The sequence below is a fragment of the Danio aesculapii genome, chromosome 4, assembly GCF_903798145.1.
Source record: "Danio aesculapii chromosome 4, fDanAes4.1, whole genome shotgun sequence".
NCBI lineage: Eukaryota > Metazoa > Chordata > Actinopteri > Cypriniformes > Danionidae > Danio > Danio aesculapii.
The window spans coordinates 56337215-56364713 of NC_079438.1; the positions used below are offsets into that span (position 1 = coordinate 56337215).

General features: G+C 32.9%; 2 protein-coding genes across 4 annotated transcripts in view; one reads left to right on the forward strand and one right to left on the reverse strand.

Annotated features, from left to right (window-relative positions):
- Positions 1-1380: 1380 nt before the first annotated feature.
- pik3cg (phosphatidylinositol-4,5-bisphosphate 3-kinase, catalytic subunit gamma) lies at positions 1381-12780 on the forward strand. 2 transcript variants are annotated; one of them, XM_056456173.1, is made up of 11 exons: positions 1381-1460; positions 4404-6391; positions 6897-6962; positions 7038-7263; positions 7357-7460; positions 7696-7842; positions 7911-8001; positions 8077-8207; positions 8508-8619; positions 9608-9765; positions 11934-12780. In XM_056456173.1, the coding sequence occupies exons 1-11, from the start codon at positions 1424-1426 to the stop codon at positions 12213-12215; spliced, it is 3342 nt and encodes a 1113-aa protein (XP_056312148.1). In that variant the 5' UTR covers positions 1381-1423; the 3' UTR covers positions 12216-12780. The 2 variants fall into 2 exon arrangements, with proteins under 2 accessions (XP_056312148.1, XP_056312149.1); XM_056456174.1 differs by lacking the exon at positions 1381-1460 and adding an exon at positions 3046-3222.
- A 3925-nt stretch (positions 12781-16705) lies between these two features.
- Positions 16706-27499, reverse strand: part of fgd4b (FYVE, RhoGEF and PH domain containing 4b) — a 30885-nt gene continuing 20091 nt past the window's right edge. For both annotated transcript variants that reach the window (XM_056456175.1, XM_056456176.1), the window contains exons 10-17: positions 26404-26550; positions 24713-24885; positions 24451-24481; positions 22739-22822; positions 22512-22637; positions 19880-20029; positions 19659-19799; positions 16706-17560 (exon numbers count right to left, since the gene is read on the reverse strand). In XM_056456175.1, coding sequence (XP_056312150.1) covers positions 17300-17560; positions 19659-19799; positions 19880-20029; positions 22512-22637; positions 22739-22822; positions 24451-24481; positions 24713-24885; positions 26404-26550 — 1113 coding nt within the window. In that variant the 3' untranslated portion in view covers positions 16706-17299. The remainder of the gene's footprint in view (positions 17561-19658; positions 19800-19879; positions 20030-22511; positions 22638-22738; positions 22823-24450; positions 24482-24712; positions 24886-26403; positions 26551-27499) is intronic.

Below are 27499 nucleotides of genomic sequence, written 5' to 3' on the forward strand. Positions count from 1 at the left end.
TTTTTTTTTCATGTCTTGTAAATAAATCTGTGTTTTTAAAATTAATAAAGACAGCAGAAGACAATGATTTATTTTAATTATTTAGCGTGATATGTTTACTGCTCCAAAATATTATAAATGCTTTCTAAAATAAAACATATTGTATTCAAAGGGGTGAAACTGTTTTGTTTTTTTACTCAGACATTTAAAAAATAACTTATTTTAGAGCAGTTATCACCGTGACACCATGAAACCATGGTATTTTTCTCCAAGGTTATCATACCTTCAATACATTCTAACACAAATATCAGAAGACCAACAAGCTTTTGTTTAACAAGTTTTTTTAATGTCATAATTAAATATGCAAATAAAACTTGATTTAAATATACAGATATTTGGATACATTTAGAACATAAAAAATCTCAAATTTGATAAAGTCAGGCTCAAAATTATTTATTTTTTTGATATCAAAGTCAAAGGTTTTTGCAGAGAAAAAAAGTGTATCCCCTTTTATCACTCAATAATTCAGAAAACATTTTAAAACATTATACAGTACATATTATGTAACAATTAGGGGTGGGCGGATCGATCCTTATATTGATAGTATCGATACCAACGTTGGTATTGATATCGGATCGATCGTAGCCTTCTGAGATCGATACTTTTATTTAAATTTCATCTAATTTACGCTAAAGTACATTGCTCCTGTTTCCTAAAAGAGCGGACAAGTCTTGAAACACCCCCCTCCTTTTATTTCTCACATGCACCGTTGCTCCTTCTAACCATTATAAAATACAATGTCATATATAAAATCAGCCAAATTATCTCTGAACATCTCTCTATGAATTTCCCAGTACTGGGTTGCAGCTGGAAGGCTATCTGCTGCGTAAAACATATGCTGGATAAGTTGGCGGTTCATTCCCCTGTGGCGACCCTTGATGAATAAAGGAACTAAGCCGAAGGAAAATGAATGATTGAAGGCTCTCTCTATCAAAAAGTAAGAATATGTATATAAATAAGACTGTAAAGTCTGGTCTATATAAGAGCTGCGGTTTCTTAGTATATGATCAATCCTATACAAACAGACACTTTTTGACCCTTGGACCTTTCTACAGTTTCGTTTTATGTCAGAGGGAAATAGGCTTTGTTTATTCTTAGCTGATACTGTACAGCTATGAAACTGTAAATATAAATAAACTGTAATATAAAGTATTATTCATATTTTACATTTAAATTAGGCAATAAACTAACAACGATTATAATACATGATAGAATGTCTTCAATGAGACCGTCTGACCAATCGCTGGCCGAGCTGAAAATGACGTCAAGCCAAGGCCCTACCTCAAAATCCACCAATCACAGGGCTGTTGAAGCCGCTCTCTGATTGGCTGTGCGAAATACAGTATTTGACGTTTGATTTACAGATCAGTGACTGCAGTTTCTCATGACGGACAAAGGGGGAGCCACAGCAGGATTTAATAGTAAGTTTTCTAATGTAGGATTAATAATTATTGGCATTAGTAAACAATAAGTAAATCTATTGGTGTTTTACAAGCATAATTAATACATTTGTGCATTCTGTCATGCTGTGGTATAGCAAGGTATGCTATGAAGAGTTATGTAATGATTGCGAAATCTTACAGTGTCATGCTTATATGGCTAAATAGTTGCAGAGCCAACACACTGCCAATTGGACTTTCATCTTTAGTCTATATTGAATTAAATGAAATGCAATTAAAGTTTCATTGTAATCCAGCATACTTGATATATTAATAATAATGAAGAGATATCCTCATTCTAACATGCACTAATAAAAATCGATAAAATAATAAGTTATCATAATACATTTTATTACGTTTTAAATGCTTATTTAAATATATATATATATATATATATATATATATATATATATATATATATATACACATACACACACATATATATATATATATATATATATATATATATATATATATATATATATATATATATATATATATATACACACATACATACATACATACATACATATATACATACATATATATACACACACACACACACATGTATATATATATGTATATATATATATATATATATATATATATATATATATATATATATATATATATATATATATATATATTATTTATTTATTTATTTTTTTTCTGCTAAATGGGTAAAAGCTAGGTTTGAAGATAATAGGAAAACAAATAAAGACAATTATTATGTTGGGGATAAAACAATATATTTTTTCATATCTTTTAATAAGTCATGACTTTTGTTCTAAATATGCTTAACAAGATTTAGTTCATTACACTAAAGACATTTAGACATTGGTCATTCACCTTCTGTAAATCATAGTGATGTGTAAATGTGAAAGATAACTTTAAATAACATGCACTGATAATCATACACTGAGCAAAAACAAAGCAAGACTGATTTAAATATTCAAATAAAAGTACATAGAGAGGATTGTTATATACGAGTAGAAGATGATGCATGTGCACATTTTATTCAATACACCACCAGAGGACGCCATTGCACAAGTAATAAAGTCAAATGTGGGCAAAAGAAACTGATTTTGTTTTTATATTTTTAAAGACTAAATGTTTGTTTTTGTGTTATTGAAATGCATAATAATAATAATAATATTAATAATAATAATAATAATAATAATAATAATAATAATAATAATAATAATAATAATAATAATGCATACATTCAAGTCTATAACAAGTATATTTTTTGTTCTTAAAATTAAACACAAAAAGTAAATTAACTAATAAAACAAAAGGTTTGCAAATCAAGTCTAAGTAATGCTTCAGTGAATAACAAAACCGAATAATGCAAGACACACACATGCATATAAATGAAAAGATTTATCATGCTTTGGCATTTTAACTAGTTTTAAGGGTTGTGTTTACATGAAGCCATCATATTAAGTCAACGCAAAAGATATTTGCATATTATTTAAAACCCTAGCTGTTATTTTCGGTGTAAAGTAAGAGTGAATCAGTGTGTCCGGCCAATGAGAGCAGCAGCTGAAGCGTCATGCGCGTGACCAGGCGGTGAGAGGAGGGGAACGCGCTTTCTGGGTGATCGCGTTTATTTTGTAATAATAACAACTGCTGAAATAAGAGAGTTTATACTTACTTGTTGTTTGTATTGGCTCTCACTGCATCCATGTATGACTATTTACTCGACCGCGTTCAGGGTCATTGGCTCTGCATTTGCTGAACGGTAAGTTTTCATATTTTTCCGCTTTTTGACGTTCACCTTCCGGCAAAACCGTTACTTCTGAACTGTCAGTGTTGTTATTAGATTGTCTAATTAATGTGTGTATCGCTAGCGTTGACAGGTATATAAATTGTTTGTGTTTTCACGCTAAACATCACACTTTTCAGACTGTTAATATTTAAAGAAACTTCCGCGTATGCCGTGTGTTTTAACAACATGGAAATATTTCTACTTAAGTTTCCTCTTGCACCATTGATCAATGTTGGAAACATGATGGATTGCAGCGAACATCGATTTTGTGTTATTTACAGACTATTTTAAAGACATTTTTTGTCCTTGTTTGAAGGGCTTAGCACATTTGTGCTTCCTGCTTAGCTGACTTCCTTTGCATAAAGTGAACGATAAACTTACTTCAGATGAGTGCTAGATAATGACTCTGTAATGAGAGGAATGTGTCTAGATTAAATATAAATAAAATGAGAACTTAAATCAATACTAAAAAACAAAACTTTGATTTCTGCTTATGCATATTTTTCCACCTGTTCACCTGCTTTTTAAATAATGGTGCTACTGTAATCTAATGCATTTCCCCCCTGATATTTAGGAAGTTAATCCTTAATGTAGTCTTAAAATAGTTATTAATTCTTCTAATTAATTAATTCATTTATTTTATTTTCGGCTTAGTCCCTTTATAAATCTGGGGTCGCCACAGCGGAATGAACCGCCAACTTATCCAGCATATGTTTTACGCAGCGGATGCCCTTTCAGCTGCAACCCATCACTGGGAAACATCCACACACACTCATTAACACACATCCACTAAGGACAATTTAGCTTACCCAATTCACCTGTACCGCATGTCATTGGACCCGGAGCACCCGGAGGAAACCCACGCAAACACAGGGGAGAACATGCAAACGCCACACAGAAACTCCAACTGACCCAGCCGAGGCTCGAACCAGCAACCTTCTTGCTGTGAGGCGATCGTGCTACCCACTGCGCCACCGTGCAGCCCCTATTCTTCTAATTATTGATTTATTCAAAGTACTCATAATGTGGCCATGGTATAAAGTTAGAGTAACAACAGTCCATTGTCAAAATGTTGTGGTTTATGATGAATGTGCATGTAAATAACCATCCCTATTCCTGTGAAGAAAAAAAAGCTTTTTGTTTTGCATATTCAGCATTGGTTATGGAACAGCAAGCCAGTGATGATGAACCACCAGTAGTTCGTAGAGAGGAAAACAAGAGGAGAAGGAGAAAGATGAAAGCATTTACATCCGCCTCGGCTGTATCGATGGATCATATAGCTGTTGAGTTTGTTCTTCCTACCACCAACAAAAATAGCAAAACCTTGGACACATTGCAACTGGATGTAACTGGAAATTGGACGGTAGAGCAGGTGAAGGTTCAGCTTTGGCACAGAGCGGTAACCTCTAAGTTATGCCCTGAATTTTACCAAAAATACTCTCCAGACTACTGCATCCTGCTTTATCAGAAGAAAGGCAACTGGTATGAAATCTATGACAAACAGCAGGTATTCCAAACCCTTGACTGCATTAGATATTGGAAAGCACTGAGGAAAGATGTAGGCAAAATCCATCTGGTGGTTCGGCAACAACCTGCTGAGGATTCACTTCAGTACCAACAATTTCTCAACCATCTAATTGGATATGATGTCACCGATGTTAGCAACGTCCATGACGATGAACTGGAGTTTACGCGAAGAAAGCTACTGACCCCTCGGAAAATTGAGCTATCTGATCGAGATCCCAACCTTTATTCGATGGATCCCTGGATGACCACAACACCCATGCCTGAATACTTGCTCAGCAAAATAAGCAACAATAATATTCTGATGGTGATACACAAAGAGACAACAAGCCAGACCATTAAGGTATCTATAGATGACACACCAGTCCAGGTACTTCAAAGCTTCTTTGCCAAGATTACTAACAAGAGAGCACTTTTAGGCATATCGGAAGATGTCAGTGAATCAGATTTTGTCTTGAGGGTTTGTGGAAGAGAGGAATACCTATATGGCAACAACGCAATTAAAGATTTCCACTGGATCAGACAGTGTCTTAAAAATGGTGAAGAGATTCATCTTGTTTTAGAGCACCCCCCAAACCCAGAACAAGATGTGGTTCAAAAAGAGGACTGGTCCCAGGTCGATGACTGCACTGGTGTTGCTGGTACCCATGAACAACTAACCATAACTGAGAAAGACCATGAAAAGGTGTTCACCATATCTCTTTGGGACTGCAATCGCAAATTCAGGGTGAAGATCTTGGGTATTGACATTCCAGTACTCCCACGTAATTCAGAATTGATCGTGTTTGTGGAGGCCAGTATTTTCCATGGACAACAACTGCTGGCCCAAGAAAGGACAAGCTCCAAACCGTTCACAGAAGAGGTGATTTGGAACACCTGGTTGGAGTTTAATATAAAAATCAAGGACTTACCCAAAGGTGCCCGACTTAGCCTGCAAGTGTCTTGTGGAAAGGCACAGACACAAACATCTAAGGAAACTGAATGTAAAAACAAGTCACGCTTACTCTACTATGTCAACCTGTTATTAGTTGACCACCGCTCCCTACTTAGACAAGGTGAGTTCATCTTGCACATGTGGAAGATGCCTGAGAAGAGTGAAGACAACAGCAGTGTAAATGCAGATAAACTTACATCCGCAACCAACCCAGACAAGAACACCTCCATGGCTGTTGCTATTCTCCTGGACAAGTACTGCTACCCTGTGGCTCTTCCCAAGAGCAAAGATTCTCCCGATATTGAAGGTGAAAGAGGGCAGAGAGAGATGCCCAACCATCTACGCAAACAATTTGAGCAGATTATTGCTACAGACCCTTTGCATCCGCTCACCTCCGAAGATAAAGAATTGCTCTGGCACTTCAGGCAGGAGTGCATGAGGGATCCCAAAGCATATCCGAAGTTTCTTTCCTCCGTTAAGTGGGGCAAACAAGAGGCTGTGGCCATAACACATCATCTTCTGGAAAGGAGTACCATATGGGACAGAAGCTTGCTTGACGTGGGTTTGGTGTTACAGTTACTAGACTGCCACTTCTCTGATGAAAATGTGCGCACCATAGCTGTCCGGAAGTTGGAGACTTTGGGAGATGATGATGTCCTGCGGTATCTCCTGCAACTTGTCCAGGTGAGGTTTTTGGTGCTGTGCATGGTTTTGCATAACTCCTCAACCATATCTTTACATGAACAAAGAATCAGCTAGCTATTAAAATTGGCATGCAAAGTAAGGATTTACATAAAACTGTGTCATTGTTTACAGCCAGTGTAACCATGTTCAGTCCTGAATGGCCGCTATTCTGAAAAGTTTAGCTTCAATCAAACGCACCTGAACAAGCTAATCAAGGTTTTACTAGGTATACTTGAAACATCCATGGCAAGTTCAATTCAATTAAATTCATTTCATGTTCATTTATATAGCGCTTTTACAATGTAGATTGTGTCAGATCCGTTTAACATAGATGTTCTAGTAAAGTCCAGAAGTTCTAGTAAAGTCCAAAGTAGTAGTTGGAGTAAAGTTGGAGCTAAACTCTTCAGAAACTGGCCTTCTAGGAGCAAGTTTGGTGTCCCCTGGTTTACAGTATGATGTGAAATTCTTGTGAAACACTAAGAATAAATTGCTGGTTGTTTCCTAGGCTGTAAAATTTGAACCATACCATGACAGCGCACTTGCAAGGTTCCTTCTCAAACGTGCACTCAGAGTAAGTCAAAACCTCATCCATCTATAACACAGAGTCAGTTTTTAGTTTATTGTAACTCTTGTGACTCCTTCATAGAGCAAGCGGATCGGCCATTTCTTGTTCTGGTTTTTAAGAAGTGAAATTGCCCAATCCATGCACTATCAGCAAAGGTATGCTGTAATACTGGAAGCGTATCTCCGTGGCTGTGGTGAAGAAATGCTACAGGACTTTAGGAAGCAAGTGGAGATCACAGAGGCCTTGCAAAAGGTCGCTCGTGAGATAAAGCAAATGTCAGCTGAAAAGTATGACATATCAGCACAAGGTGAGAATTAAAGCCAGAGTTTGTTCCTTGGATATTCTAGTAGGCCAAAGGCAGTGCAGTGCAGTATAATCTAATGTGGTGGGAACACTGTAGTTGTTTTTCAGCTGCGCCAGAAACTGGAAGGTCTGCAAGTGTTAGGGTTGCCAGACAGCTTTAAAGTGCCTTACGATCCGGGCCTACGAGCAGGGTCACTTGTGGTACGTAAAACTATATGGATACTCTCCCCATTTTTTTGTTTCTTATGAATTGATGTTAGATGTTTCATTAAGTTTTAGCCATGCCAACTGGATTGACTTCCATTGACTTCCAATGTAATAAGGGTTGAAGTGGGTAGAAATTACTGCGCTTAAATTTTTTTAATATCCTCTAAAACCTAGACGCATTTTATCTTGGATAATGCAACCATTAAACAGTGCACCATTTTAATTTTAGATTGAACAATGCAAAGTTATGGCATCCAAGAAGAAACCCTTGTGGCTACAGTTTAAACGGGCCGATCCCACCACCTTGTCGAGCGACACAATTGGGATAATCTTTAAAGATGGGGATGACCTTCGTCAGGACATGCTGATATTACAGGTAAACATTTCAATACATTTTAATTGCAGTCATCATCCAAATTGTTCTGATCTTTTTTTTCCTTTCAGATTCTACTAATTATGGAGTCTATCTGGGAGCTGGAGTCCTTGGATCTTTCCTTGTTACCTTATGGCTGCATTTCCACTGGAAATAAAATTGGTAATGATGTGTAGATGACATTTTTGACGAACTAACATAACATGGTGAATTCCTGATCAATTGCTCCTCTTTTAGGAATGATTGAAATAGTGAAAGATGCCACTACCATTGCAAACATTCAGCAAAGCACTGTTGGGAACACTGGAGCTTTTAAAGATGAAATCCTCAGCCAGTGGCTTCGAGAAAAGTGTGTCAATGAGGATAAGGTATGTTATTTCCAGTTGAACGCGCAAAAGAGGAAGGAAATGCCTCACTTCCTGGAGTCTTTGTTTATGGGTGTTTGGCTTTGTGTAGACCAAATTGCACCTACACACATCCACAGTGCTATTTTTAAATGGTCTCTTTCGACATAAATGACATTGCCTGCGATTTTGGTCAAGTTCAGGTTCTGATAAGTAGGTTAGGTCATACATCACACCATTGCCTCACTCATTTGCGTATTTGCTCGATGCAAATATGGAAAAGGTCAGACGTTGGTGATGTGTTTGTGTTTTTCCACTCTTCAGCATCAACAGGCTGTAGATCGCTTTGTGTTCTCGTGTGGAGGGTATTGTGTGGCGACTTATGTTCTGGGCATTGGTGATCGTCACAATGACAACATAATGATCACAGAGACAGGTAATTATTGTTATTACAGTAAACTCACTGTGTTTTAAAGGAATATTCCAGGTTCTGTTTACGCTCAGCTCAGCTGACAGCATTATGTTCACATGACATGTTGATTACCACTTTATTTCCACTTGTCCCTAACATTTAAAGTAAATATATAAATGATAAATTCAATAAACTCAAGATCATTAAAAATAAGAAATTATAAGCATGAAAACTGAATAAAATATATTATATATATATATATATATATATATATATATATATATATATATATATATATATATATATATATATATATATATATATATATAATACATAAATATATATAATAAATAAATAAAAGCTACTTATTTATAAGTCTCAATCTTACCCAGCAAGCATTTTAAAGATGTCTAATAGATGTCTAATAGACGTCTAAACATAGGCCAAAATAAGACTAGTCATCAAATAAACAGAAATGATTGACTACACATATAAAGTGTGTCTAATCTGTCTATTTTGGGCTATTCTTATTCTATCATTAGATTTTCACTGACAGCCCAAGTTTAGCCTTGTTTTAGCCAAGCTGTCTACGTTTAGATGTCTATTAGACGTCTATTAAACACAAAATTGTTTGCTGGGTAGTACTTCTAAATCTTAGTTGTGAGAAAAACTATTTTCAATTGAGTTAGTTTTGTTAATTAAAATAGTAAATATACACTCTAAGAAATGCTGGGTTATTTGAAATATGGACTAACCCAAACATTGGGTTAAATTTGGTCCTATTAAGTTCATTAAAAAAATAAGCCAGCAGTTGTTTTAGACTTTAATACACCAAGAATTTGGTAAAAAAAAAACATCATTTCTTAAAGTAACATGTTAACATTATATAAAAACAAAAATACTAACAAACACATTAAAAAAACACACGATTAAACGACTAAAGCACTTAAAATTACTTGCAATGAAAACTAAATAATCAGTTAAAGCAACGTATTTTGTTTTTTTCAATCAGGTAATCTCTTCCACATTGATTTTGGACACATACTTGGCAACTACAAGAGTTTCTTGGGAATAAGCAAGGAGCGAGTTCCCTTTGTGCTGACTCCAGATTTCCTCTACCTGATGGGGACAACAGGAAAGAAAAGCAGCCCTAATTTCCTCCAGTTTCAGGTAGACAAACCAATGTAATTCTTTTATATTTATTTTATTATTAGTGTGAATGCACTACTTAGGTCCCTTGGGTCATTAAACTTCTGGAATATCATGGAATTTTTAAAGGTCTTTTCTAAGGTTATTATATATTAGTGGTCAACATTTGAAATGAATCAAAACCTTTCATCAAAGTTGTCCTAAAACTAATCATCGACATCCATCCATGTCTTAGGACAATTTTGAAACACTTTTTGATCCAACAAAAATGTTACCTACTGTATATATAATGACCTTAGAATAGACGTTTACAATAGCCCATATAAATTTAGAATAGACTACTAATATATATATATATACAGTATAATAAATGCATACCTGACAGGAATAAATCCCAGTTATAAATTGACTGAAGCAGTTTCAGTTTTCTAGCACATCATCTATGTTTAGCTGCTTTGACACAATGTATATTATAAAAAGAGCTATAGTAATAAAGATACATTTAATTGAATTAATTCTACAAAACGCCACAGAATAGTGCATAGATCAGGGTCCCTGCGGGGTCTTAAATTTCAAAGATTCACTGAAATATTGTCTTGTAGGTCTTCAATCATTTTAAACAGGTCTTAATTTTCCTCTGTCCAAGTAAAACTTCCGAATTAAGCCAAAATTCATCCAATCAACAATCCATCTCAAGAAAACCTTTTTTTTATATAATTTTTTTTATTGCAAAGAGATACAATTAACAATAGCTGTTGGACATTTTTACAGCAGTTTCTCTAAATTAAATTCCCTAATCAGGGAAAGAAAACTTAAAACACTTACACAATTGATGTAAGCATGATAATAACAGAGCAACATATCACTTTACATGATACATTACACTCAATCAATTTGGACCAAAAGTCGACAAATGTATATTTTTGATTATTTATGTGATTGTCTCCATATTAAATAAGCTTGTCATTAAAAAAAAGAAATATTATGTATATAATATTTACATAATATTAAATATAGTGTATATATCTAGAGTTTTCTTGTTTTGACACATTAAAATATATTGAAAAAAAAATAGCAAATTTTTTTAATTACATTAATTTATTTTTTTTGTGGCAACCGACTGGGGTAATTATAAATAATCCTTAGTGTTTAACCCTTTATAAGTCTAAAATTTAATTCATTATGGTCTTTAAAGGGTCTTAAGTCTTAAATTTGACTTGATTAAACCTGCAGAAACCCTGATAGATATGCATTTTGGGATGTGCATAACATATCACATGCAACCCTTTCTAGTGACTTCTCATGATTATCCTGATGAATGCCGAATGTCTGTCTGAAGGCCTGTTATTGGACATCAATGTGAAGGAGGCGCTCATTGTGGCTTTATGCCCAGAATATTCAGTTCAATTCACCTTTATTTGTATAGCGCTTATACAATGTAGATTGTGTCAAAGCAGCTTCACATTAAGGGTCATAGTAAATAGGAACAGTGTAGTTCAGTTTGTAGTGTTTAAGTTCAGTTCAGTTGAGCTCAGTTCAGTGTGGTTTAATAATCACTACTGAGAGTCCAAACACTGAAGAGCAAATCCAACCATGCGCAGCTCTACAGATCCCGAACCATGCAAGCTAGTGGCGACAGCAGAATATCCCAAGTAATAGGATGTATCTTCAAGTGCTTATCATAGCATATTGTTTTCGTGTTTATAATTGGTTCCGTTATTGACGTTATTACATCACGTTCGTAATATTACGTCATCTGGACCTTGCGCTATGCTGCAAATTTTTATTATTGTTATTTTTCCCATTCCCGAGCGCAGTGTCTTGCATTTTTAGAAGCAAAGATGCATTCGTTGTCAATAAGACCTTGAGTGTTTGTTCTATAGACAATTAAAAATATATAGCTTAAAGGGGCTAATAATTTTGACCTTAAAATGCTTTTTAAAAAAATTAAAAACTTCTTTTATTTTAGCCGAAATAAAACAAATAAGACTTTCTCCAGAAGAAAAAATATTATAGGAAATACTGTGAAAAATTCATTGCTCTGTTAAACATCATTTGGGAAATATTTGAAAAAGAAACAAGGAAATTAACAGAAGGGTGAATAATTCTGCGCTTTCAGATCTGCACAATATTTCACATGCATCCTATTCTTGTGCTCTGAATATCTGTCATCATCCTCATGAATGCAGAATGTCTGTCTGAAGGCCTACCTGGCGCTGAGACACCACACCAACCTGCTGATCATCCTGTTCTCCATGATGCTGATGACCGGGATGCCTCAACTCACCAGCAAAGAGGACATCGAGTACATTCGGGAGGCTCTGACGGTGGGACGCTCCGAGGACGAGGCCAAACAGCACTTCCTGGACCAAATCGAGATCTGTCGGGACAAGGGTTGGACGGTGCAGTTTAACTGGTTCCTACATTTGGTGCTCGGCATTAAACAGGGCGTGGAGAAACGGTCAGCTTGAAAACCGACCAAAGGAAATCTGCATCTGTATTGAAAAAGATCTGCTGTGCTTTTATTTTGCCTGATATATTTATTGACATTTTGTGCAGATACAGAAATAAGTAACACACTGTTCTGCTTATTCTACTAATGACCAAAAACGATGTAGTTATTAAATAACACGGTAAATGTAAAAAAAAATCTAAATAACTAATACTTTTAAAAATAATAACAATAAAAAGGCTTTATTCCTCTTGTGCTTCAAGATTTTAGCATCAATATAACTCAACTAAAGATCTGGGAAAAGATTTGAAAGATTTTCCTAATGAAAACCTAATTTTTTTTATGTTTTATGCATCTATGATCTGCTCTATTTTTATTACGAAGCTTTTTTTTAAATATAGTTTTATAGTTGTGTTATTATTTAATGCATTTACATCATGCATCGCATTGTTTTTAAATGCACAATTGCATTATTTCCAATTGCAGGCTTGATATTATTTTGCAGATTAATAAAATGTAGATTTCTTGCTTGTTTTATGAGATTGGATTATTTAAATGCTTGTAAATATAGCAGATCTGTGGAGAAAAGCTGATGCTCTGATAGTCTTGAATGTGATTTATTTTCACCAAGTTATTAAAATAAATGTCCATTTCAAACAAAGATTAAAAAGTAATGTTTTATTTTTATCTTTAAATGTAATACTGATAATAATTAGCTATTTGTCTGGTCATCTGATTTCAACAGTGCAACCATGTTATGTAATAAAGAATCCTTGTTATTTTATATACACACATTTTTTTTATAAAGCAAAAAGCTCATAATGGCACCAAGTATTCTGTTTTTGATTTATGTATTTATTTTTTTGTAAGTCCTGGTTGAAACTTTACATTTAAATTAATTTTAAGATAAAATTATTTAAATAAAATGTATTTAAAATGAATAAATTTACATGTTTTAGCCACCCTTGATTAATTTATTCTGTAACTGAAAGTGTTCAGTAATGATGCAGGTATAGTACAGGTCATGTGGCATGATCACCGATATGAAGAATAATTAAATATACATATAAAAAGAATCGGTCAAACTACTGATTAGAATTATTTAAATTGAAAGTTTTAATATAATATCTAATTTACTAAATGTGAGTACTGAAGCGAGACTGCTTTCGCCATGTGTGGCCTACCAATATAGTTAGTACACATGATTTATTTTTCCATTTCACCTTTGTACATTCTTTAAAATATGTATTGCTTTATATAATACATTTATATTATATTAAAATGCTTTGCAAATAATACTGTGTCATGGCAATTCTTCATTTTAATTTATGTGCTACTCTTTAATTAATGCAAATATTCTGCATTTATCATGTGGAACACATAATAGCTGCCTACGATGAGTTATTGGTGTCAAAAATAAAACTAAGCTCATCTTTTGTGCTCCACAAAATAAAAGCATGCAGGTTTGAAATGAAATAAAACAGAGTAACTAATAAATAAATACATAATAATGAGAATATAGTCATTATAGACCATTTCAATGTGGTCATGTCATTGACCCATGAACATTTCCTGCTTATCAAAGTTATTTCCTAACTGTGACAAGAGGCAATTCAATCATGTTAAAACGGCTATCTTAACATTATTTATCAAAATGTGGCTCTTTTTGGATTCTTGGAAGCTATGGAAATTAAAAATGGACAACAGGACATACGTTGGAACCATAGTTTTTGTTTACATCCCTCGAAATGGTCTATAGTACACATGATTTATTTTCCATCTCATCATATTACATTTTTAAAATATGTATTGCTTTATATAATAGATTTATATTAAACTGTGTTGCAAATAATACAGTGTCATGGCAATTCTTCATTTTAATATATGTGCTACTCTTTAATTAATGCAAATATTCTGCATTTATCATGTGGAACACAAAAGTCAGCAGTGTAAAACACACAATAGCTGCCTACTATGAGTTATTGGTGTCAAAAATAAAACTAAGCTCATCTTTTGTGCTCCACGAAATAAAAGCATGCAGGTTTGAAATGAAATAAAACTGAGTAATTAATACAAAATTAGTAAATAAATACATAATAATGAGAATATAGTCATTATAGATAATTTCATTGTGGTCATGTCATTGGCCCATGAACATTTGCTGCTTGTTATCAAACTATTTCATAACTGTAACAAGAGACAATTCAATCATAACTTCATGTTAAAACAGCTATCATAAGATTATTTATCAATATGTGGCTCTTTTTGGATTCTCGACAGCTCTATACACCATCGTGTTTGCCATCAGCGATTGTTTCTACATCACTGAACAGAGAGAAATGTGAGTAACTGTTATCAGCTGAAGTGACTCTTTGTTCCAGGTTGTAATTCAGGTTTTTCTCCTTCACGGGTATATTACGATTAAGCTATTCAACCATAAAGGGAATTTCCTTGTCGTTTTGATGTACTTACATGACCTACCGGAGACGTCTGTGTTCTTTGAAGCGAAAACTTTATATATATAACGTTAAACCTCGCGTTTTCTCCGTTTACGCTGCGTGAAATGTTGCTTTCTTGGACTTGGACTTCAAATTAACACAGATACTGACAAGATTTAAAGTTTACATTGATATGTGAATAATAGTGAGAATAAACCTTAATGTCGACCTCGTGTCTTCAATCTTGAAGAAAACACCTGTTAAGTCTGTTGATCTACACGATCACGTGATCGACGTATATATATATATATATATATATATATATATATATATATATATATATATATATATATATATATATATATATATATATATATATATATATATATATATATATATATATTACCAAATGCTGTATACATAGGTTTTTTTGTCAGTTATTACAAGCAACCAAGTAGATAATAATAAAACAAATCTTATAGATTTTATGGTTCAGAAAATATATATTTATCTAACTTAATAAATAAATTAATTAATTACTAAGTAAATAAAAACATCCCCACAAAACGGTTACCAGAACACTACACACTGTATGTTCATGATACAGAACAACATTAGCAACAAAACATTAGAGAAAGATGTGTGTTGGTTCTCTAGCTGAAATATTCACATATTGATATTCTGAAATGTTACCTTTTGGTTAAACAAACAACCTAAACAAATATCACTAGAACACTGTCTATATTCAGCTTATTACAAAAACAAATAAATGATTACAATTATGTTACCCTTTGAGAACCAACGAAGAACGTTCCCAAAACATTGTTTATATGTTTAGGTTATTAGCAAAAACATACATAAATTATACAAAATAAATAGATACAATTAAAATAAAAAATATATGAATAATCAATTTAGTATTATTAAATAGAAATAAATAAAACAATTTAATAATATATTAGTAACAATAATGATAAATACATCAAATTAAAACAATATATCAATAAAATAATCAATGAATTTATTATTATTATCAATAACAATAATAAATATAAATAAATAAAATTATCAATTTATTTATTAATAATGATAATAATAATAAGACAAAATAATAAGAAATAATAAGAAGAAGAAGATTTACATTTAAAAAATGAACTTAAATATTACATAATTTTGGGAATATATATGTGTGTGCGTGTGTGTGTGTGTGTATATATATATATATATATATATATATGTATATATATGTATATATGTATATATGTGTATATATATATATATATGTGTATATATATATATGTGTATATATATATATATATATATATATATATATATATATATATATATATATATATATATATATATATATATATATATATATATATATATAAAAATTTGAAACTCAGGATTTCAGAAATAATTGAAAATATATACATTCAACATCCTCATTTCACTGAAGCACAAACATTAGTCTCTTGCCGACAGTGTTGAAGAGTCTTGCGCAAATTGTAGCTCCGGTCACACATTTCAACAATTGCCTTGAAGCAATCACACACAGTCACTTCAGTGATCTTTATCGGTGTCTGGTTTTCAGTAGACTTTCGCTTTGATTCAGACATAAATTTAGTTACAACATCTGCTTTACAGGCAGGACGGTGGCTCAGTGGTCACAAGAAGGTCACTGGTTCAAGTACTGGCAAGGTCAGTAGGCATTTCTATGTGGAGTTTGCATGTTCTCCTCATGTTGGCGTAGGTTTCCTCAACAGTCCAAACACATGCGCTATAGGTGAATTGGATGACCTAAATTGGCCGTAGTGTGTGAATGTGAGAGTTTATGGGTGTTTCCCAGTACTGAGATGCAGCTGGAAGGGCATCCACTGCATAAAACATATATCGGATTAGTCAGTGGTTCATTCCGCTGTGGCGACCCCAATTTACACCAAAGCCTATAGAATACCTTAAAGACTTTGTTTGCACTCAACTCAAGCATAGTCATGTGATAAAAAACATCTGTATTTTTAATATAAATTCTTCTAATTCATAAGAAGATAGAAAGTTCTAAAGGCGCAGCTCAAATTTTATTAATGAATTTATTTTATTATCGACATTCTGGTTTACAAAATAAGCAATAAAGTGCATAAATCTTAGACACAGCAACATACAACATTAAACATCACAGTGCATAGAGGAAGACTCGCAACTCCCAAAGCTTAATTTACGCTAGCTCATCTGTGATTGGTCAGCAGACAAACTAAAATAATGATCACTGCATTAAATAATCACCAGTCAGGATTGAGGCTGATATTATAGTGCATTACATTCCTAAAATAGACTGACGGACTGCAACAAACATGTTCCCTAACAAATCCAATCTGTTTTTTTCTTCTAATACCAAGATTCATTGCATTTACTCAATTATTTGAAGGTAAGTGGTTGCAAACAATTTATATGAGCTGAATTTAAACAAACATATTAAGTTGAACATTACTAAATGTCATACGTTTGCTTAAATTCAGCCTATATAAAATGTTTGCAACCACTTACCTTCAAATTAAATATTAATAAATTGAATTAATAATTTTTTTTCCAGTCTATGTACTCTAAATCTGTATTATTAACCATCTAACAGTGCACAAGACTGAAAACTGCCCTGTTTTTCTCTTTTTCAGGTACCATCAGTTGCACCTTCATGGCAGCCATTGGCAAGATCTCCGTCGACTGGTGTTTGGCATTCTGGCATTTCTCCGATCACAGCTTTGCGTATAACTTTCAGCCATCGCAGTTTCACTTCTTCAGTTTCAGCTGTGAAGCAGTGGATATATTTGGACTGGCATAGACGGAAACCAGTTGGAGGATGATCCACAGACCTCTGGACGTCCTCAACCTGGTAACCCAAGAGAGGGATGGTGCACAGGGCTTTCACGTCCTGAGATGGAAAAGAAATAATGATCCAGGGTCAATATAAGCGTTTAAAAATAAAGGTAGGAATTCGCTATGTGACAAGTAAGGTATTCTGAATGGTTTCTAGGCTTTTGCTAAGGTGTTAAGAGAAGCTTCTAAGGTTTCAGGATGTTGCTAAGGTGTTCTGTGTGGTTGCTAGGGTGCAGATAAAATAAATAAATGAATGAATAAATAAATAAATCACTAAAGGTAGGAATTTGCTATGTGACTAGTAAGGTGTTCTGAATGGTTTTTAGGCTCTTGCTTAGATGTTAAGAGAAGCTTTTAGGGTTTCAGATACTGGGCAGGATGTTGCTAAGGTGTTTTGTTTGGTTGCTAGGGTGGTTAAAATAACAATAAAATAAATTAATAAATAGACTTATTAAACTGCTGTGTGACTAGTAAAGTGTTCTGAAAGGTTTGTAGGTTTTTACTAAGGTGTTTAGAGACATTTCTAGGGTTTAGATTCTGGCCAGGATGTTGCTAAGGTGTTTTGTGTGGTTGCTAGGGTGCAGCTAAAATAATAAATAAATAAAGTTAAGAAATTGCTATGTGACTTAAAAGGCGTTTTTAAAAGGTTATTAGGCTCAGGCTTAGGTGTTAAGAGAAGTTTCTAGGGTTTTAGATGCTGGGCAGGATGTTTTTAAGGTGTTCTGTGTGGTGGCTGGGGTGGAGTTAAAATAATAATAATAAAATAAATACATAATAATAAATATATACAATTTAATAAAAAATAAATATAAACAAATAATTTATTATTATTAATGATAATAATTATAAATTATTAAATACATTAAATGCAATTATTTTTTTCATATTAATAATAGTAAATACACAAAATTAAATAAAAATAGGTAAATAAAATAATCAATTAATTAATTATTATTATCAATAACAGCAACAATAATAATAAATAGAAATAAATCGCTAAAATAATCTATTAATGAAGATGAAGATTTACATTTAAAAAAAAAAGGAACTCGAATATTATTATTTTTATAAAGTAAAGTTACTTTACTCGTTACTTAGAAAGTAATAACATTACATAACTCGCAATACTTAAAATAAAATAAATAAATAAATCACTCTAGTTAGGAATTTGCTATGTGACTAGTAAGGTGTTCTTAATGGTTTCTAGGCTCTTGCTTACGTGTTAAGAGAAGTTTCTAGGGCTTCAGATACTGGATAGGATGTTCTTAAGATGTTCTGTGTGGTGGCTAGGGTGCAGTTAAAATAATAATTATACAATAAATGAATAAATAATAATAATAATAATAATAATAAATACATACAATTAAATAAAAATAAATAAATAATTTAATATTATTAACACATAGAAATAAATAAATTTATTATTATTAATAATAATAGCAAATACACAAAATTAAATAAAAATAAATTCATTAATTTATTATTATTATCAATAACAATAATAATAATAAATATAAATAACTAAAATAATATATTAATGAAGAAGATGATGAAGGTTTACATTTTAAGAAAAGGAACTCAAATATTATTACTTACTTTTATAAAGTAATGTTACTTTACTCGTTACTTAGAAAGTAATAATATTACATAACTCGCAATGCATGTAATGCGTTACCCACAACTCTGGTTGCGAAGGTATTGTGTTTTAAACTAGACTCAGGATTCATACACATTTTTACTACTAAAATCCCAAGAGTTTTCCAGGACTTACAAGTACATGTCATGACCTAATTTTTTTATGTAATGTCTACATGCACATAGTAAACAATAAGAAAAACAATGCACGTTCAAATTTATAACAGCATGTCATAAAACACACAACAATCTATTTAGTTAAAGGTATTTTTATATCTATGTAAAATTGATTTAGGTAATGCACTAATAATGTGAGAGCATGTGTTTGGACAAGGACAGAAAAGACAACTAACTAACTTCACAGATATTTGTTAAACTAATTTCCATGACTTTTCCAAAACTTTGTGGGTTTTTACTGTTTTTCCAAAACGTTTTCAGGCCTGGAAAATTCCATGTCAAAATTCCATGGCTTACAGGTTTTCCATGACCGTATGAACGCTGTAGACTGCGTTTCTCACCTGTGGAGCACCATACAGGTACAGCACCAGCGCATCATGCTGCGGTATCACGCACCAGACCCTCTGAGACGGTTTAGTTCTGTCACTGTACTGCAGGAAGCCACACAGAAAACTGTTTCCTGACACCTGAGCCGCTTCAATCTGGCAAAAGGTGAAGATAATTTAATATATACATATAAAGTAATAGCCATAACATGTAAAATACCCTCTAGAACTCGTACCTCAAGAATTCCTTTTTTCTTCCCGCAAACTGGGTCATCAATGTCCACTCTGCCGGTCAGAATTAAGTAACAGTCCTTACACACCTTATTTAATTTGTTGCTGTCGTACCTCAGCGATGCTTTATAGTCCGAACATTTATAGCACACAACCTACAAAAACATTTCAAAATAATTATCTTCTCTGTCAGTGTACAGGTTTTTATCTCGACCTCAAAACCATTTAAAAATGAGATTTAATATTTCTTTAAACATTCTTTACACACAGGATTTGGTTTGTGTGTGTGTGTGTGTGTGTGTGTGCGTGCGTGCGTAACGCCAAGCCTGCTTTTATGTCTACTTCCATGGCAAGAAAAAAAAATACTACAGATATAAATTATATGATACATGTTATCTCTGCTAAAAACTCAATCACTGTACTTGGATTAAGAGTGTTAAAAGAATGAACTGAATAAAATGAAGTTTCCTCACAGAATTAAAGCCAACACAATCAAATAAAGCATGGTTTACAAATATACAGGACCTTCTTCAAGTGTTGTGCCATCCTGGAGTGATCAATTCTACACTGTTCCTCCTGGAAGCTTATAAAAAGAGTTTTATTGAACACCAAAAGGGGTTCTGCTATTGTTATAAGCTAAAAACCCTAAAGCTGCGGTCACACTGCTATTTTCTCCCCATAGACTTCCATTCATACACACGCAGTTGGTGAGCTCTGACCTGCGAAATCGCATCACTTGACTGCGTGAGACCAATTGAGGATCAAAACATGACCTCTATGGACAGGAATTTAAAACACGGACCCATCACTCGCTTTTTTTAATGTCTAATCATCTTGTTCAATCCCACCCCTTTTCACAGCGTGTGAACCATAGACTGTAAAATATATGGACGTAGCATCCGTGACGTCACCCATAGGTTTCTGAAGAGCGCAAAAGAAGCTACAAGTAGGCGCGGCCAACCGTCGCCATTTTGTTGACGCGTCATCGCACCCACGGCGGGATACCAAACAAGGGCAAGAAGGCGGAGAGTGAGCGAAGCTACAGACACCTGCTGGCACTTTGCTTAGACCTGGCAGACAGACTTTACTTTGGGAGAAACGCTTGATGCTTTATTACCTGCGACTCGTTTGTGTTCTTACCACATGTGCTTGGCTGTACACTATATCAATAAAGTGTTTAGACTTTTAAAAACACTGTAGTAATACAGTGAGCCACTAAACATTGCTCTTATGACGTTTTTCAACAGGAGGAAAACGCGAAATACTTCCAAACACTTCAGATATAGTGTGTGTTAGTAAATGCAAGACTATTGATGAACTCCAGCATAACACTGTATGATAACACTGCAGATGCATGTTCCAGAGCCTACAGCTAATCAATCTGTCACATTCTGGAGTGCTTTACGGGTCTAAAGAACATTATAAATGATAAATGAACTTAAATAAAACACACACATTTATAGAGATGGTGTATAAGTATATAACTTTACTCACATGGGAAACGGAGGCCACGTGAATGGTTTGTGAGCACAATTAAGTGCACACAGCATCCCATATCATCTGATAATTGTAAGAAATAAGTCCAAAAGGCAGCTGACTGTGTAAAGCCACATAAAACAACACAAAAATACGATGAACATGCCGAGATCAGTGGCTAATCTGCCGGATTCAGCTGAGGTGAAGTGACGGCGACCAGCGAGACCTAGCTGTCACTCAAGTGGCCACGCCCTTAATTATGCAAACTTAATATAACCTAATATAAAGGAAATGGATGAGTTATAAAAAAATTCACCCCCCTCACAGTTGTCATGGAGGGTAATAATAGCTATATGAACCAAAATCGTTCTTTGTACCAGGCTGTAAACACCCTTTTTCTGCTGTAAAGTTGGATATTCTAACAGTGGGCTCAATTGCAATTTGCTCTATTATGGAGCAGGACTAGCGGAATTTTGATGAATTGCAGTTTCAGTTATCTCCGTATTGGCTTCCCGAGGGAGAGCGGGAGGTTGCCGCTTGGTGTGACCGCAGCTTTACTCTGTATTATTTAGAAGAATTTTGTTATGCTAAGACAGATTCAAGCAATTTCAGCGTTATAGATGTGACATTTGCAGTAAAAACTCAAAACATCAATTGTCAGAGAAGGTATATGTTAACATTATATTGAAACGTCTCTTTATATTTTCCAAAACAACTAACCACAGAGGTGTGGGATCATGAAAATATCAACCTGAAAACATTTCTATGTTTTAAATGAGGAAAATAAACATGCGTTATGGATGTGACCAAACGAGTCTGCGAGTTTACAGTACACAACATCCTTTGTAGAAATTCTGTAAATTAAACTGCACAACCCAAAAGAAATAATGCTCATCAAAAGGAGAAGAGTTGGCTCACTGTAGTACAATAATCATTGCTTTATTTTATATATTATTTTTGCATTCATGAGGAAATATCTTGGTTATGGATGTGAAATATCTCCGTTATGGATGTGATGTTGGCACTTGTGTGACTTTGCTAAAACAAACATAATTTTTAGGGTACTATAAAATCAGCAAAACTTGCTTACACACAAAATACAGACGCTGTTTCACTACTTTGGTAAAAACTTCATGGCAAGGATGATATTTGCTCACTCACATATCCACAGGCTCTGCAGTGGTGTCTCCTGCGGGTCAGAGCGTTGAAGGGCTCTTTACATTTCATACACATGGTCACTTCATTGTCTCGAATCCAGCGCGGGGCTCGTTTGCCCAACTCTTCTTTCTGTAAAGCAGAAAAGCAGAGCAGTGACAGATGCTGGATTTCCTCTTGACCTTTGGTACGCTTGTTTTTATCATGTTGCAGACACCTCATCTCATACTTACAGACACTTCATCTGTCGCTTCTTTACAGGCTGATTTGAACGTCTCATTTTTCTGCTGAAAGATTTCAATGGTTTCCTGAAACGCCTAGAACAAAAATGGTCCACAGTGAGTGTTCCCTATTGAGGCCTATTTTAAATATGAAAAATCAATGAATGAATGAATGAATACATGACAGAATTAATAAACATTACAAAAATTAAATAAAAAAATTAAATAAAAATAATTAAATTAATTAAATAAATTAACAAACAAAATTTATAAAATTAAAAGAACAAAAAAAATATATATATAAACAAATAACCAAAAATTAATAGAATTATATAAATGAATAAAAAAAGTAAAACATTATAAATAATACATACATAAATAAATATAGAAATAAAATGTTACAATAAATAATAAAAATTGCAAATTATATTTAAAAAATATTTAAATAAATAAATAATAAAAATTACAAAAGTATAATTACCAATAACAAAATTAAATGAATAAATAATATAAAATGATATAAATTAAATAAAAAAATTACAAAAGTTAATTAAATAATTAAATAAATACAATTACAAAAAATAAATAAATACAAATTGCACAAATTAAATGCACTTTAAAATTAATCTAATAAATAAAGAAGAATTACAATTTTTTTATAATTACCTAAAATTTTAAACAATAAAAATTATATAAATTAAATAAATAAAATTATACAAAATTAAATTAAATAAATATTACAAAAATTCCAGAAATAAATAAATATGAAGGACAAAAATGAAATAAAAATGACAAATAAATTTTTTTAAAAATGACAAAAATGAAATTAAACTTACAAATAATAAAAAAATGACAAAAATGAAATAAAACTTACAAATAAAAAAAAATTTAATAATACAGTAAATAAATAAAATACAAAAATATAAATAAACAAATAAAGGTGATTGCAATCAAACAATTCAGAATAAACATAGAATAGAGAGACATTGAAAACTGAAGAATTTAAATTTAATAAATATATAAAATGATAAAATAAAGAATTAAAATGTCACCAGCTTGTCTTGTTTGCACGAGAGAATAAGATATATGGTAATTATAATAATAAATAATCATAATAATAAAAAAATGGTAATCCCAATGTTCTCACAATTCTGACTTTTTTTCCCTCTCAGAAATGCAAGAAGTTAAAACTATTTTTGTCAAAAAGGGAAACGTGACATTTGATTTAATCTAATTTCATAATCTCATAACCACATGAGCTTATATTTTGCAATAATAAGCTAGGAAAAAAAGTCAATTTTAAAATATAAACAAAAATCTGAGGAAAAAAACTGTGAGAAGTCACAAAATGCATTTCTGCCACAGAACTGTAACTGTGGGAAAAAAATGAAAATGTTTGTGATAAGCAGCAATTACAACAAAAATCAACATTTTTAAATAAAGTCGAGTAAATATGACCTTATATTGCAAATATGAGTTTATATCTCATGATTAGGAGCTTTTATGTCATACCTAAGAGAAAAGCTCATCTCATTACTTTAATTATTGTGTAAAAACAACTAATAACTGATGGGAAAGCTGGATGATATGAACAAAATGGTCAAAATTCTGATATGCAAACTAAAAATATATAAACTTTTTTAAATCCCATCCATGCTTTTCAGACTCTTACACTTAAAATTAATGCCATTAGAATAAGTTGAGCATCTAAAAAACACTGATACCTTGATCCAGTCCTCCTTGTCCTGCTGTGAGCTGTGGAGAATGAATAGAAAGTCATTATTATGAGCTGAAACTGATGAAACCGGAGCACCCGGAAAAAAAAAACATACCAATACAGGGAAAACATGCAAACTCCACACAGAAATGCCAACTGGCCCAGCCGGGACTTAAAACAGCAACTTTTTTGCTGTGAGGCAACAGTGCTAACCACTGAGCCACCGTGTCACCCCTCAAAGACATTTTTTTTATTTGTGTGTCAGTCACCTGGCCTGCAGCTCCAGCGTTCGTTCTTTTCCGGACACCTGGAAAGTGTGTGGATAATCTTCATTGGAGGTTTCCAGCACTTTCATGCCCTCGACTCGGACACGCGTGCGCACAGTGAAGCGCTGGCCCACCAGACTGAACTTAGGCACGCAGTACAGCAACATATTGTTAAACTGGAAAGAGAAAAGCTGCAGATTTAACTCACAGGGTGACACTGACAAGTATTTTAATGCATATCCTCAGTACAATATCTAAACGCTTTAATATCAAGATATATTATTATTTACATCTGGAAGTTAAGACAAATTTAGTTGTATTTTATTTTTGTAGGTATTTATATATTTAACAGGAAAAAAGAGACAACAATTTAAACATTTAACTTCAAAAAATAGATATAGATAGTATATTATTGTTTTATACTTATTTAACTGTAATAAATGCACCATATAAATACGTTAAACCAGTGTTTCCCAACACTGTTCCTGAAGGCACACCAACAGTACACATTTTCAACCTCTCCCTAATCAAACACACCTGAATCAACTTATCATAACATCAGAAGCGACTCCAACTCCTGAAGTTAATGGGTCAGAAAAGGGAGACATCCAAAATATGTACTGTTGGTGTGCCTCCAGGAACAGGGTTGGGAAACACTGCGTTAAACAATAATAAAAAAAAATATATATATATATATATATATATATTATTATTATTATTATTATTATTATTATTATTATTATTATTTAAATAACATTATTAATTTATTATTATTATTATTATTATTGAATTTAAATAAAGAATGTTATATTAATTATATAATTCAAATATAGAGTTTTAAAGGTTTAACCCTACTCTTCTTTTAGACAAACTAACTTAACTTTCATATTTATTTTAGAAATCAGGGCTTAATAAATTAATTCAATAAAATATAGAAACAAACTTAAGCTGTTCAAGTTTAATCCTACAATATTCCATTATTATTTATAGTATCAAAATGTTGACATTTGTTAATATAATTGTAATATAATGTTTTAAATGCATTTATTTAATTTTACATGACAAATTTTGTTCCCTAAGAATTAAGAAGTGTTTTTGACCAACTGGCATTTAAATTTTAAAATAAATTTAATTATCCCAATTTAACAATATTTAAAATATTCTGACAAATAGAAAATAACAATTTAAGAATGTTTAAAGTAAATACATAAATAAAATAAATGCATTTAAAAATTTAATATTTTAAACATTCTCAATTATAAATTTAATCTAATCGAGAATGTTTAAAATATTTAATTTTTAAATGCATTTATTTGTATTTTAAATTTACCTAATTCTTTTCCTCAGAATTTAGTTTTTTGTTTTCTTCACCCCACTGGCATATAAATTATTAAATAAATTTAATTATCTTGATTTAAGAGTGCGTAAAATATTGATATGAGATATAATAAACATTCTTAAATTAAATATTTTTTAAATGATTTATTATTTATTATTACTATTAATAATATTATTATTATTATTATTAATAATAATAATAATAATAATAATAACAATAATAATAACAATAAAAATATTAATAATAATAACAAAATCGAGTATATTTAAAATACTTAACTGGATAAAATTAATTAATTAAATGAATTAACACATGAATAAATAATCTGGATTTTATGTTTTTAAATTCAGCTAACCAGGAAAAGGTATCTCTCCATAGACGAGGTGTTTCTGGCAGCCAGTTTGAGGATCTGTCCTTCTTTAATGAGTTCGTTAGACGGATTTACAATGTCTTCTTCACCTCCCAACATCTCATAGATTTCCATCAGCTTCTTCAGGTTCTCCTGGATAACAATACAATAAAAGAGCCATTTTAAAACCTACACACCTAAAATGCACGCAGAATGACTGTTAAAGTCCATAAAAAATAATCAGAATCAGAATTGAAAGAAAGTGAATGGTTTGACATAACTAGTATATTTCTTTGGTGATCGGTGCATACATTAAACAAATGACAAAATACCAAATTGTTCTGTGCAAATAACGCAAACATACAAAAAGAGAGGAAAAGCTACAATTGTTATTTTAATGGGGGGTTCCAATGTTCTGCTGGCTTCATTGGACATGGACCTTCAGCATGCACTGGGGTGGTTTGCAATCAAGTGTGACTTGGCCGGGATGAGAATCACCACCTCCAAATCCGAGGCCGTGGTTCTCCACCGGAAAAAGGTGGTTAGCCATCTCCATGTTGGAGGAAAATCCTTACCCCAAGTGGAGGAGTTTAAGTATCTTGGGGTTTTGTTCACGAGGGAGGGAAGGATGGAGCATGAGATTGACAGGCGGATCAGTGTAGTGGCAGCAGTGATGAAGTCGATGTACCGGTCTGTTGTGGTGAAGGAGCAGCTGAGCCGAAAGGCAATTTACCGGTCAATCTACGTTCCTACTCTAACCTATGGTCATGAGCTTTGGGTCATGACCAAAAGGACAAGCAGTTGAAATGAGTTTCCTTTGCAGGGTGGCAGGACGTACCCTTATAGAGAGGGTGAGGAGGTCTGTCACCTGGGAGGAGCTTGGAGTAGAGCCGCTGCTCCTCCACATCGAGAGAAGCCAGCTGAGGTGGCGTGGGCCACTGTTTCGGATGCCTCCTGGACGCTTATCTAGGGAGGTGTTCCAGGCATGACTCACCAGGAGGAGGCCCCAAGGAAGACTCTGGAAACGCTGGAGGGACTACTGGATGTCTCTCAGCTGGCTTGGGAACACCTCGGGAACCCCCCAGAGGAGCTGGAGAAAGTG